This window comes from Camelus ferus, chromosome 7 (genome assembly GCF_009834535.1).
Source record: "Camelus ferus isolate YT-003-E chromosome 7, BCGSAC_Cfer_1.0, whole genome shotgun sequence".
Taxonomy (NCBI): domain Eukaryota; kingdom Metazoa; phylum Chordata; class Mammalia; order Artiodactyla; family Camelidae; genus Camelus; species Camelus ferus.
This window is the reverse complement of record NC_045702.1, coordinates 59799362-59813086: the sequence shown is the minus strand read 5'-3', so window position 1 is coordinate 59813086 and position 13725 is coordinate 59799362. Positions and strand designations below refer to the sequence as shown.

Sequence of the window (13725 nt, the reverse complement as noted above, 5' to 3'; positions counted from 1 at the left end):
AGCAAATGTTTATTAAGCACTTCCTGTATGCTACACACTTGGCAGTAAGAAAAACAGCACCAGCCCTTATGGAATATACATTTAGTGGATTTGTAAATGTCTCTTGTGCTTTCAGTGAAAAACATCATTTTCTCCGTATTACATTTATAAATAATGCCTATTATTTTCTAGTGACAAGGGTTGCCACTAAGTTTTACATTTTCAGGTATGTCAACTGTATTTAAGAAATTTTCTTGAAAAGATAAATGCAGGTATTCAAAAGACATATGGAGTGTTACAGCCAATAGGCTCCCCAAAAGGAGGCAAAATGGAAGTTGTGTAAAATGTATCACAAGAGTAGAATCATCTTATTATAAATATGAAAGCCTTGAGATCTAAGTATACAGGTGACTTGGTATCTAAATCCCCAGGGAATTGGTTCCAGGAGCCCCTGGGGATACCCAAATCCAAGGATGCTCAAGTCCCTTATCTAAAACGGCGTAGTACAGTCGGCCTTCCACACCCGTAGTTCTGCATCGTGGGTACAGAGCACCGGCTGTACATTTTCCATCAAAGTAGCTGCATCAGCAGTGATGGGGGGAGGCCCATTAGTGAACATTTGCTGAACAAAACAAAGAAGGAGACAAACTTATCTGAGAAGTTTGAGGAACTACTAAAAAAGGATTAAATGGTAAAATTTGATGCTAACTTCTGAAAATTGAGAAGATGTTATTGCCCCATATTGTTTTTTAATCACCAAGAGTAGTATAGCATTTTATTTCTTTCAAGATATCTATGAAAGTGGTTTCACATCTGGTTATGGAGAAGTAATCATAGAGAGACAAGCTTTTTTTTTTTTTTTTTAAAGCAGTCACTGCTTTGCCAAGGTCACTGAATTTCTGCTTGTGTGTGGTCTTCGTGCAGCAAAGCAGGTATCGGGGAAGTCTTCGAAGGTCACCAGGGACCAGTGACGGGAATTAACTGCCACATGGCAGTAGGCCCAATCGACTTTTCACACCTGTTTGTCACATCATCATTTGACTGGACCGTCAAACTGTGGACCACAAAGGTAAGAAAACCTTGATTTAAGTTCTCAGGTAATACATAGGTGAAGAGGACAGTTTGGTTTCCCGGGAGGAGTTGTAGGGAAACTGAGGTCTCGTCCAGGAGACCTGTTGTTGGGAATTCGTATGGCCTCTGGTGAACCCACTCTGCCTCAGAGCTAGGTAAGGCTCACTTTCTCAGTCCACTTTATTTCTTCTAACATATATAAGTAATACTTGAGAATAGTCTCTTTATAAAACTTGAAGCAATTCAAACAATGAAAAAATTAAGTCCTCCTTCAGCAACACTAAGCTGCCCGCGACACCTCCGCTGTTTTCTGTTGATTGCCCGGAGCGCGGCCACACTTAGGTTCATCTGTACCTAGTGAAATACAGGGCCTGGGACTTGGGTTTCTTGGGTTTTGGCGTTTGGGTGTTTGTTTTTGTTTTTGAGCTTTTGGTGGTTCTTAAGCTAGTAAATGGCACTGTCTTATTTGTACTTGCAAAGGTGACTGACCATGCTTGAGAGCAGCTAAAACTAGGAAAGGCCACCTGGAAGGAAAGTGCAGGGAAGAAATGATAGTGGCTTAGATGAGTAGTTTGGGATGAAGAGAAGTAGATGGATTTGAGAATCATTTATGAGGTAGAAGCCACAGAAATTGGTGATTGATTTGATACAACAAAAATGAGAGATGGAGTCAACAGGAGGGAAAAAAAAAAACCCAGGTTTGTGACTGGAGATCTGTGGTGACGTTCACTGCACTGGTTGGAGAACACGGGAGGAGGGGCGTGCTGGGGAAGAGCAGTGCACAGGTTGGATTCAAGGTGCTTGGGAGGCACAATTCACCATCTCCCCTAGGCAGTTTGATATTTGGGACAGAAGCAGAGGGATTGCCCTGGGCTGCAGGTACTGACTTAGTAGTAATCAGAATAATAATGATTATTAAGGTCAAGGGGTAGATTTTAAAAGAAAGACTAAGACACAATCCAGAGAAAGAGGAATGTTTAGGAAGTAAACAGGAGAATGGAAGAAGAAAAGGAGATTAAAAAATAACAGCCCAAGAAACAAGAAAAGAAAAATTAGAATCTTTTTAGTGTGTGGCTTCCTGGGTGTTAATGGAGAGGGGCTGTATCATGAGGACAGACTTGGCTCTTAACTGTGAGAAAAACTACCACACTTCAAGATTAAAGCTAAAACCAAGTTGAGAAACCTCTTTTGAACTATGAAATTGACACAAAGCCAGAAGATAAAACATACTCTGTAGAGAGACTGAAAGAAACCAACCATTCTCATAGTGTCATTGGAACTGCAAATGGTGCAACACTATGGAGGGGAATTTGGCAATATCTAAACAATGAATGCGTATTTATTCCTGAGAGAGCAATTCCTGCTTCTAGGAATCTATGCCAAAGGTTATACTAATAAAAATAAGAAAGTGATGCATGCAGAAGGATAGTCATTGAAAGACTACCTTGAATAGCAAAAGACTAGAAAAAAAAGCACAGAAGTCCATCAGTAGGACACTGGACAAGTCAAAAGTAAGGTACATCCACATGAGGGAGTGCTATTCAGGTATAGTGAGAAATGAAAACGTCTGTTTACTATTATGAAGTAATCTCTAGGACATATTTTTAAATAAGAAAAGTGAGGTGGAGAAAAGTGTAGAGTATGTGGTCATTGATATTTTTTATATATTTTAAAAGAACTATAAACCACGCATAAAAAATTATAGAGAGACAGGAGGCTGAAAGGAGCAAAGATAATAGCTATATTTCTTTGAATATACTTTGTCTATACATTGAATTTGGGAACCATGTAAATATTTTACATAATTATGAAACAAAATAGGAAAAAATTTTAAATTGTTTCTTAAAAATTTTGAAGTAACGTGAAATGAATCAACCTTAGTGTGGTTCAGATTGGAGGCAAAACCTTACAGTATGGAACAATTCTAAATGACTTTAAAACCCTGTATTTTTTTAATTGAAGTACAGTCAATTACAATGTATCAGTTTCTGGTGTACAACACAATGTCCCTGTCATGCATATTCAAACATGTATTTATTTTAATGTTTTTTTCATTAAAGGTTATTACAAGATACTGAACATAGTTCCCTGTGCTATACAGAAGAAACTTTTTTAAAATCTATTTTTATATATAGTGGCTAACATTTGTAAATGTCAAACTCCCAGATTTATTCCTTCCCACCCCCTTTCCCCAGTAACCATAAGATTGTTTACTATGTCTGTGAGTCTGTTTCTTTTTTGTAGATGAATTCATAGTGTCCTTTATTTTTTTTTTTTTTTTTTGATTCCACATATGAGTGATATCATATGGTATTTTTCTTTCTCTTTCTGGCTTACTTCACTTAGAATGACAATCTCTAGGTCCATCCATGTTGCTGCAAATGGCATCATTTTATTCTTTCTTATGGCTAAGTAGTATTTCATTGTATAAATATACCACAACTTTATTCAGTCTTTTGTCAGTGGACACTTAGGTTGTTTCCATGTCTTGGCTATTGTAAATAGTGCTGCTGTGAACATTGGGGTGCATGTATCGTTACAAATTAGAGTTCCGTCTGGCTGTATACCCAGAAGTGGGATTGCTGGATCATATGGTAGGTCTACTTTTAGTTTTTGAGGAATCTCCATACTGTTTTCCATAATGGTTGCACCAGACTACATTCCTACCGGCAGTGTAAGAGGGTTCCCTTTTTTCCACACCCTCTCCAGCACTTATCGTGGACTTTTGAATGATGGCCATTTTGACTGGCGTGAGGTGATACCTCATTGTAGTTCTGATTTCCATTTCTCTGATAATTAGTGATATTGAGCATTTTTTCATGTGCCATTGGCCATTTATATGTCTTCACTGGAGAATTGCTTATTTAGGTCCTCTGCCCATTTTTGGATTATAAAGCCCTGTATTTTTGACTGTAGATTCCGAAGGAGGTATATTTTAGGTATAAAAAGGACTACCAAAAAAATCTGTAACTACTTCTAGTACTCCTATTGCTGGCGGCCATATTGTTACTAAAACTATGTTACTTTTGTGTTTGTATCTTGAGATAAATTAAATGACTGTACTGATATCATTGAGAATTGATATTATCAGCTGCATTGAAAGTAGATAAAAATGTACAAAGTTAAGTAATCCTAAATTTGAGTTGGACGTGTCTGTAAGAGATCACGGTGTGTGTTACCTCTAAACCTAAAAGAACACGTATTTACACTGCTATCCGCCAAAAAGGTCTAGAGACAGTGATGAATCCAACAGCAGTGATTTCCTTGGTGTCCAGATTGTGCTTTCTAAATACCAGTTTCACTCAAAAAAACTAGAGAGCTGGAAAGAAAATACTGATTCTCTATCTGGAGCAGGAAACGTACAAAGTGAGCCTGGAATATTTCATCATCATAGAAAGCAAGGAAGCTACCAAACACTACAAATTTGTTGTCAAAGGACTTAGAAGCCAAGCTGAGTAAGCTTCTGTTGTCCGAAGGGTATCAATACGAGTAATAGATTAGTCAGTTCATAATGATACTGGAAAAAAAGAATAAGACCTCACCGGTCATCTTTGGAAAATAGTAGGGAAACCAACTCATTATTTTAAAAAACTAATAACTAAAGGAAAGGATTAATCATGTCATTTATTCTGAAAGGATCAAAGATTTATTCTGTCTTTTCTATATGATTTGTATTTCAAGGTTACTTAATAGTTGATGAGAGTAGTTTTCATTCATAGAAACATCCCAGCTAATATGGGGAGAAGAAATAATAAGATTTGAATATCACCCTTTTGCAACCCCTGATGTTCTAAGCAATGATTATTGCCGATAACATCTTAAAAATAGAAACCACCTTTGTAATTATAGAGGTATACAATAGCACCTTCGAAGTAGGCTTTTTTGCCCAAATCAAATCTGAATCTCAATGCACTAGATCTCTGAATTTAGAGGCAATGGGAGATACAGATGCAAAATGTTAAATAATACCACAGGGATACACTCAGCCAAATCCAGACTGTGGGGAAACCTACAGGAAGGCTGATCTCATTTCAGCAACAAAACCAAAACTTTTCTTCAAGGGAAAAAAAGAAATGGAGGTGGAAGCTACATATCAAAACTTGAGACATTCCAACCAGTCTCAAAACATGGATCCAGTATAGATCTTGATTCCAACAAATAACCCATTAAAAAATTAGAAGACTAGGGAAGTATGAATACTGACTGAATATTTGCTGATGTTTATGAATTATTAGGTGTCATAATGATATTGTGATCATTTTAAGAGATTTGACCTTGTAGGAGGTACACCAAAATGTGTGCTTGAAAATAATCTGCTGGGAAGGGGAAAGCTTGTGGAGGGAGATGACTAAGATTAGCCATGTATCGATAAATATTGAACTTGGCGATTGATACTATTCTATTTTTTTAATCTATTTTTTTTTATTGAAGTACAGTCAGTTACAGTGTGTCAATTTCTGGTGTACAGCACAATGTCCCAGTCATGCATATACACACATATATTTGCTTTCAGTTTTTTTCATTTAAGGTTATTATAAAATGTTGAACATAGTTCCCTGTGCTATACAGAAGAAACATTTAAAAATCTATTTTTATATATAGTGGCTAATATTTGTAAATTTCAACTCCCAAATTTATCCCTACCCACCTCCTTTCTCTAGTAACCATAGGATTGTTTACTATGTCTGCAAATCTGTTTCTGTTTTGTAGAGGAGTTCATAGTGTGCTTTTTCTTTTCTTTTCGATTCCACACGTAAGTGATATCATATGATATTTTTCTTTCTCTTTCTGGCTTCACTTAGAATGACAATCTGTAGATCCATCCATGTTGCTGCAAATGGCATTATTTTATTCTTTTTTATGGCTGAGCAGTATTCCATTGCATAAATATACCACAGCTTCTTTACCCAGTCATCTGTCGATGGGCATTTAGGTTGTTTCCATGTCTTGGCCATTGTAAACAGTGCTACTATGAACATTGGGGTGCATGTATCTTTTTGAATTAGATTTCCCTCCAGATATATACCCAGAAGTGGGATTGCTGGATCATATGGTAGGTCTATTTTTAGTTTTTTTGAGGAATCTCCATACTGTTTTCCACAATGGCTGCACCAAGCTATGTTCCTACCAGCAGCGTAAGAGGGTTCCCTTTTCTCCACACCCTCTTCAGCATTTATTGTTCATGGGCTTTTGCATGATGGCCATTCTGACTGGTGTGAGGTGATACCTCACTATAGTTTTGATTTGCATTTCTCTGATAATAAGCAATTTGAGCATTTTTTCACGTGCCTATTGGCCATTTGTATGTCTTCATTGGAGAATTGCTTGTTTAGGTCTTCTGTCCTTCTTTGTTTTTTTGCTGTTAGTAAGTTGTATGAGCTGATTATATATTCTGGAAATTAAGCCTTTGTCAGTTGCCTCATTTGCAAATATTTTCTCCCATTCTGTAGGTTGTCATTTTGTTTTGCTTATGGTTTCATTTGCTGTGCAAAAAGCTTGTAAGTTTAATTATGTCCCATTTATTTTTGCTCTTGTTTCTATTGCCTGGGCTATACTATTCTGTTTCTGAGTATGTTTGAAATTTTCTACAATAAAAAACTTTCTTAGTTTTATTTAGTTAGCTCTTTAGCAAAAGAGGAGGAAGTGGTCAACACGAACAGATACCGTAGGCAAGTAACATCAAGACTGAAATATGTCCCTTGTACTTAGCAATTCCACTGATGCCCATGGCCAGTATAGTCCCACTGAAGAGTATGTTGAGAGTGGAACACAGATAACAATGGGTTAAGGAGTCAGTGGAAAACAGGACGTGCTGAAGAAAAATCGGTAAGTTTGGCTATGAGGAGAGGAGGATGAGAAAGGAAGAGAGGGTTTTTCTTCTCTCTTTCTCTCTTTCCCTCTTCCTCTCTCTCTCCCTCCCTTCATCCTTCCCTCCTTCTCTTGAGGATATTGTTGTGGAAGAGCCAGTAAGAGTAGAAAAATCTATTAAGTGTAAGGCAGAGAAGTGTCCTGAAAATGTTAGAGTGAGTGGTGCGCATAGCATAGGCACAGGATGAGTTTTAAATTTGGGCAGTGACATTTTCTTCTGTCGCTAACAGAGGAACAGGAAAGGATGGGGGCAAATATAAGGAAGTTTGTAGGTTTGGTGAATGAGAGCACAGAGAACTCTCACTTGGTCCTGTTTTCTCAGTAGGTAGGAGATGAAACATCCCGCCAAGTGGGAAGCGGAGGCGCTGAAGGGAGCAGGTTTCAGCTGGTCACAGAAGAGAACAGGGAGGGCTGAACAGAGACAGACCCTGGGCAGTGTGGAGGACCCAACTGGGTTGGAGACCAGAATGTTTTAGGGGCATCAGTCTTCAGGGCTGACTTCCTTTGAGCTTGGCAGCTCAATTATGGATATGGATGATGGATGAGGAACAGTTAGATGGACCCTGGGCTGGAGCTTTGTCGAAATGTGATGAAAGGACAGCAGAACATAGGATTTGGAGAACAGACAAAACGGCGTTTGATGTTAAGAGACTGAGGAATCTAAGCTGGAGCAGAAAGGAAATGAAAACAGGAAAGTAAAGGGAGCAAGAGGCTGGCAGTCCCTATAAGATCACAGAACATTATAAAGACAGAAATTGAGTAAGAGAATCAGTAAATTTTTAGAAATTGTTAAAATGAGTAAAATTTTTAGGAAGTGGGATGTTTGGATTTAGTATTTCACAACTGAAATAATTCCAAGTGATTTTTATTTAAGAGGTCTAGATGCAATCATGTCTCCAGCTGAAGTCCAGTGGAGGTGAAGTTTACTGGAGATGAGGGAGTCAGAGAACTAAAAGGTCAGGGTTCTAGGGTGCTATGTGCTTCAACGTGCACTGGGATAATAGTGGCAGAATGGGGGTAGAAAAGAAGACAGCGATCCCAACACTAAATTCTTCAGTGAATTAGGAAGAGATACCAAAAGAGGGAAAGGATGCTATGGAAAAATGGCCTGAGTTTAAAAGAAGCAGAACTTTCTCCTGGAGGACTGAAGAGCTATGGAAGAGCCCTGGAGACTGAGTGAGGAGCTCTCTGCCCATTCTGAATGGAATATGCCACGACGAACAGCTTCTACTTGAGGGACGGAGGGGAGGTCTCGCTGAGCTTATGAGATGGGGAGTCAGTCGAGGGAGCTTTCAATGAGAAAGCTGAACATGGAAGCAAATGAGTTTACCATGGGATGGGAGACATGGAAGGCACGGTGGAAACATCTGGAAAGGAGGGGGAGCAGTGAGTGGTTGGTTCAGGTGGAATAAGTACTAACAGAGGTTTCTAGAAAATGCTGTGAGACCACCAAGATTGGAGGGGAGAGATGTAAAAAAGGGGGCCTGGAATTCCAAACAGGATGCTAATGTTTGCAAATTCTAGTGAGGATAGCAGGAAGGGAGAGAGAATTAAGACACATTACATTGCCCTCCCTCCACCCCCCCATCATACTGAGTTTGTTCTTAAAACCACAGTCAGGGAAGGCTTCGCATGAAGCAGAAATTTTGTTGGAGTCATTTACCTAGCAAACAAGGACCTAGTTGCATTCCTGGCAGCGAAATCAACAAACGAAGAGCCGTTTTCATCTAAGTGGCTGAAAGCAGGGATCCAGTTAGGAAACAGCATGCAGTGGGTGTGGAAAGACAGGTCTGTACTTGATTGTGTAGATTTATTTTCATTTTATAAACAATGAGAAGTCATTTTAGGAATGAATCAAAAACTTAATTTTAGGGAGTCTTCTGTGGAAGGTGACTTACAGGGGTGGCAGGGGGACCAACACTTACTGAGGTCACACTGTGTGCCAGGCACAGTGCTAGATGTGTTACATACATTAGGTTATTAAGTCCTCACAGTAACGTTATGAGTAGGTAGTATTATCCCATTTCGTAGAAGAAGAAACAGACAGAGCTCAAAAAAGTTGCCCAATGGGCTCAGTGAGAAAGTGGAGAAGCTGGGATTCTGACCCAGATTTGTGTGACCCCACAGCCCGCGTTCTGTTCCACACCAGCGTTCTAAGCCTAGAGACGGGAAAGCCAGGCACAAGGCTGGTTCTGTCACCCAGGGGAGGTCCAGAATTTTGGCAGAGGCAGAAATGATGAGCTTGTGCAGGAAAACACAACACAGAGAGGAGATCGAGCACATGTAGTGACCAGCAGGCTTGAGGGGGAACTCAGTGACGATTCTGGATTTTGATATGTCTGCCTTCGGCATCCATGTCAGCGGACGATGGTGCCAGTGACTGAGACAGGAAATAGAGCAGGAAGAGCAGGCCTCAGCTGGGGTAGAAAATTAGCATTCTGGGGCACGTTCCACCTAAGGTGCCTAGAAATTTCTCCAAGGTAATTGAAAAACAGTAGCTCAGGGGTAAGAGTGGAGTTAAAAATATAAATATGACAGTGATCAGCATATGGTTAGTTATTTATTCCAAGGGAGAAAATTATGAATAGCATGTGAATTGAAGACAACAGGGGGGCCACCTTGGAGCCACTGATGCTGCAGGATTAGAAGAGGTACACGGGTCAGAAAGGCAGGAGGAGGGTGGCATGGACTTCAGTGAGCAATTTCAGTGGAGGCATGGGGACAGATGGCGATGCTTGCAGAGTGAGGACGGAAAGCAGTGGACCCCAAAATTATAGATGACTGTTCCAGCCATTAGGCTGTGAACTGAAGGGGACCCAGTGGCGGCTAGCAGGGAAGGCCAGGCTAAGGAAGGGTTTGGCTATTATACTTTTAGAGAGACTTGAGCATGTTTGTGGCCTAAAGAGAAGGAGCCAGTGAAAAGTGTAGATTGACAGTGGGTTGTCTGAAAAGTCAAGAAAGGTGAAATCAGATGCCCATGTGGGGTTCAGGGTGGGGAGAAGAGGTAGAATACGGGGAAGACTGGAAAAATGGTTTGTGCAGAGATTAGGTAATGGCAGTGGGGGAGAAGCAGAGAGTGAGAGGAGGTCCCTATTTTCTGGTGAAATCAGAGGCACATGCACCTGCTGACAGTGATGGCAACTGGGATGTGGAGGGGAGAGGCGGGAATGTAGATCGGGTCCTGTGAGAGGTGGGGCGGGGACCTGACTCCAGAGAATATCTGAACGGCACCACTTGGAGGACCAGCTGGAGCTAAATATCAAAGATGCATTTCATAGGGGGTATCTAATTTCAGTTTTACAGAAGTGCCAGGACTTGTGTAGAACTGCTGTTATTGAATCTCTTAGGTCTTCAGAAAACCCACTGAATCTGACATGCAAAACTGTCCACAGTGTGTCCCCAACTTACCATGGCAGGTTGGCAAATTCAGGTGTGGGAAACATACCACTTCTCTACAGTTCTAAGCTAAGAGTTTTCAAAGCATGGCCCTTGATCAGCACAGGCAGCGTTACCTGGGACTTACGAGAAATGAGAATTCTCTAGCCCCACCCCAGAACTTCTGCATCAGAAACTCTGGGAGTGGGACCTGGCAATCTGTGTTGCAACAAGTCTTCCAAGTGACTCTGATGCTGCTAAAGTTTGAAGAACCCTGCTCTAAACCAGTGTGAAGTTCTGTTTCAAACTCCCCATCCTATAGTGCTGGGGGGCAATTCAGTTAGTTTGAGGGGTCTCTCTCCTCAGGGTCCTGCTAGACAACTAGCAAAAACTAGTTCTGGATTCAGGGAAGAGAATGAAAACCAGTGTCCCACTCCCCAACCAGGTTTTGTGATATAATTAATACCCTACCTGTTCTGGCTAGAGGTTTATACTGTAAATATAGTTGAAACCCCAAATTAATCATAGCTTTTCGCCAGTGGTGTACTGGGAACAATGGTTATACTTAATATCTTAACGACATTGGCTACAGTCTGTCTTCTCTTCTTCATGTGAACACACATAAAGTTGAAAGGAAACAGTAGCAATGGCTCCTAAAATTCTTAGTCACCTTTGCAAGACTACACCTGAACATACCTTCTTCATCTTTGTAAAAAGAGCAAAGTGAAAGTATAAGTGTTGTTTTGAAAAGAAAGATTGGAAATTAAGTTTTGGGGTTTTCTTTTTATTATTGTTGACAATGAGAATTCCAGGTAGGTGTAGAGAGAAAAAAATAAGATGGGTAATTATTTTTTAGTTCCTTCTGACAGCACTGGTTACCTTAGTAATCTTTATTTTAAACTCATTGGGTTAATTGGGGTCATCTGATCATTTAATAAGCAAAGGTGAAAAATGTCATGGTGGCACCTTACTCAATAATCAAGTAGTGACACCTTCACACTTAAGATTGTGTCTTAAGTCCTTTTAGGCTGCTGTAACAAAATGCCACAGACTGGGTGGCTTACAAACAACAGAAATGTATTGCTCACAGTTCTGGAAGCTGAGAAGCGCAAGATCGAGGTGCCAGCATGTCATGTTCTGATGAGGTCCCTCTTCTTCCTGATCCATAGCCGGCCACTTCTCCCTGTGTCCTCACTGGTGAAGGGGCCTGGGGAGCTCTGTGGGATCTCTTTTATAAGGTTGCTAATCCTGCTCACAAGGGCTCCACCCTCAAGACCTCATCACCCTCACAGACCCCACTCCCCTAATACCATCACGTATGGTGATTAGGATTTTAACATATGAATTTGGGGTGGGGACACACTTAGACCATAGCAAATTGCAAAGTAAATAAAAAAGAAAAGATCCTTGGAATCATAGAAAGAGTTGATGTTAAGAAATAAGGCTTTGAATTAGTCCAAAGTCAGATTTCTAAAGTGGCTTCAATATAATACTTTCTGCAGTAAAAACAAGTATAGCTTATAAAGATAACCAAAACAAAAAGATTTAAAGGAAAACCAAAAAACAAGAGAATTTGGCAACACAGATGTGAATTTTGTACATTCTACTGACCAAGAATTTGCATTTCTAACACAAAGATAAAATATTAGGAAAGAAAAATCTGTATTCCAAGGGAGACCGTGATGCTGGAATTAGCACCCTGAGTGAAATGAATCTAATCTTGAAGCCTGTGGCAAAGTCCCTATCAATTCACTTTGCATAAGTAATGTGATTACCAAAGAGACAATCACACTTCACACAATTTTAGAGAGAAGCTATGATTTTCAAGATCAAGACTGAAAAATAAAATTTCTCTACACAGGATTTTAAAAATATTGTAGTTAAATGAAGTATATTCGGAGGAAAATGCAGTCATTGTAAACTCTTTGTGATTTGAAAAAGTAATATTCCCATTTAACTTTATATACGATTTTATTTAAAGTTGGGGGAAAGGCTAAAGAGAGAACATAATATGGCATATTTTTGGAGATTTGGGCTTCTAAACAATCCCCAAAAGAGTGATTTAGCTCCTGAACACCAAATAGACACTTTGCTTATAGAATCTTGAAATGTTTAAATGATTCTTCCCGGTTTCATTCATTTAGTTGACTTACTGAGAGAAAATAAGTTCAGTTGATCCTTGAACAGCGTGGGGGTGAGGGGCACCCACCTCTCCCGTGGCTGAAAATCTATACTGCTATTTCTACCTCAGAAAAAGAGGGAATTGATAAATGACTCACCCAGGAGCAGTCAGGAGGCTGAAACCAGATAGAATCAGAACTCAAATCCTAGTTCTTTTGATTCCACACATTTGTGCTCCCTAATCAGACATAAACTTTCCCCCACACTTAGTTAATTTGAAAATCTGTAAAGTGAAAATACAGGTACAATGTTGAAAAAAAAAAATCCACAATTAAGTGTACCCACACTGTTCAAACCTATGTTGTTCAAGGGTCAACTGTAATTACATATTAGCTGACAGGGGCATTGGGATTTTTTTTTTTTTTTTTTTTTTTTTTGGCTTTTGGTTTGGGGTTCTTTTTTGGTTAGAAATTTAAGGCAATAAAATCAAAGGCATATTTTTTGGTCTTAATTATTACATATTTTTATTTGAAACGAATTCTCGAGGCCCTCATCAAGCAGTGTATTTTTTTGGTATATATATATATATATATATAATATAATATATATATATATTTATTTATTTTATTGAAGTATAGTCAGTTTACAATGTGTCAGTTTCTCTTCTACAGCACAATACTTCAGTCATATAGGAACATACATATATTCCTTTTCACCATAAGTTACTACAAGATACCGAATATAGTTCCCTGCGCTATACAGCATGAACTTTTTGTTTATCTGTTCTATATATCAGTTGGTATCTGCAAATCTTTTAACTCCCCAATTTACCCCCTCCCACCTGCCTTCCCCCTCTGGTAACTACAAGTTTGTTCTCTATGTATAGGAGTCTGTTTCTGTTTTGCAGAAAACTTCCTTTGTCTTTTTTTTTTGATTCCACATATAAGTGACATCATATGGTTTTTTCCTTTCTCTTTCTGGTTTCACTTAGAATGACAATCTCCAGGTCCGTCCATGTTGCTGCAAATGGCATTATTTTATTTTTTATGGCTGAGTAGTATTCCATTGTATAGATATACCACAGCTTCTTTATCCAGTCATCTGTCAGTGGACATTTAGGTTGTTTCCATGCCTTGGCCATTGTAAATAGTGCTACTATGAACATTGGGGTGCATGTTTCTTTTTGAATTAAGGCTCCCTCCAGATATATACTCAGAAGTGAGATTGCTGGATCATATGGTAAGTCTGTTTTTAGTCTTTTGAGGAATCTCCATACCATTTTTCATAACAGCTGCACCAAACTACATTCCC

The 13725-nt window shown here is 39.4% G+C and overlaps 1 protein-coding gene across 3 annotated transcripts in view; it reads left to right on the top strand.

The window, feature by feature from the left end:
- The window catches only part of DYNC1I1 (dynein cytoplasmic 1 intermediate chain 1), a 378042-nt gene that overhangs the window by 307840 nt on the left and 56477 nt on the right, over positions 1-13725 (top strand). For all 3 annotated transcript variants that reach the window (XM_006178522.3, XM_032483976.1, XM_032483975.1), the window contains one exon: positions 904-1048. In XM_006178522.3, the coding sequence (XP_006178584.1) occupies positions 904-1048 (145 nt within the window). The remainder of the gene's footprint in view (positions 1-903; positions 1049-13725) is intronic.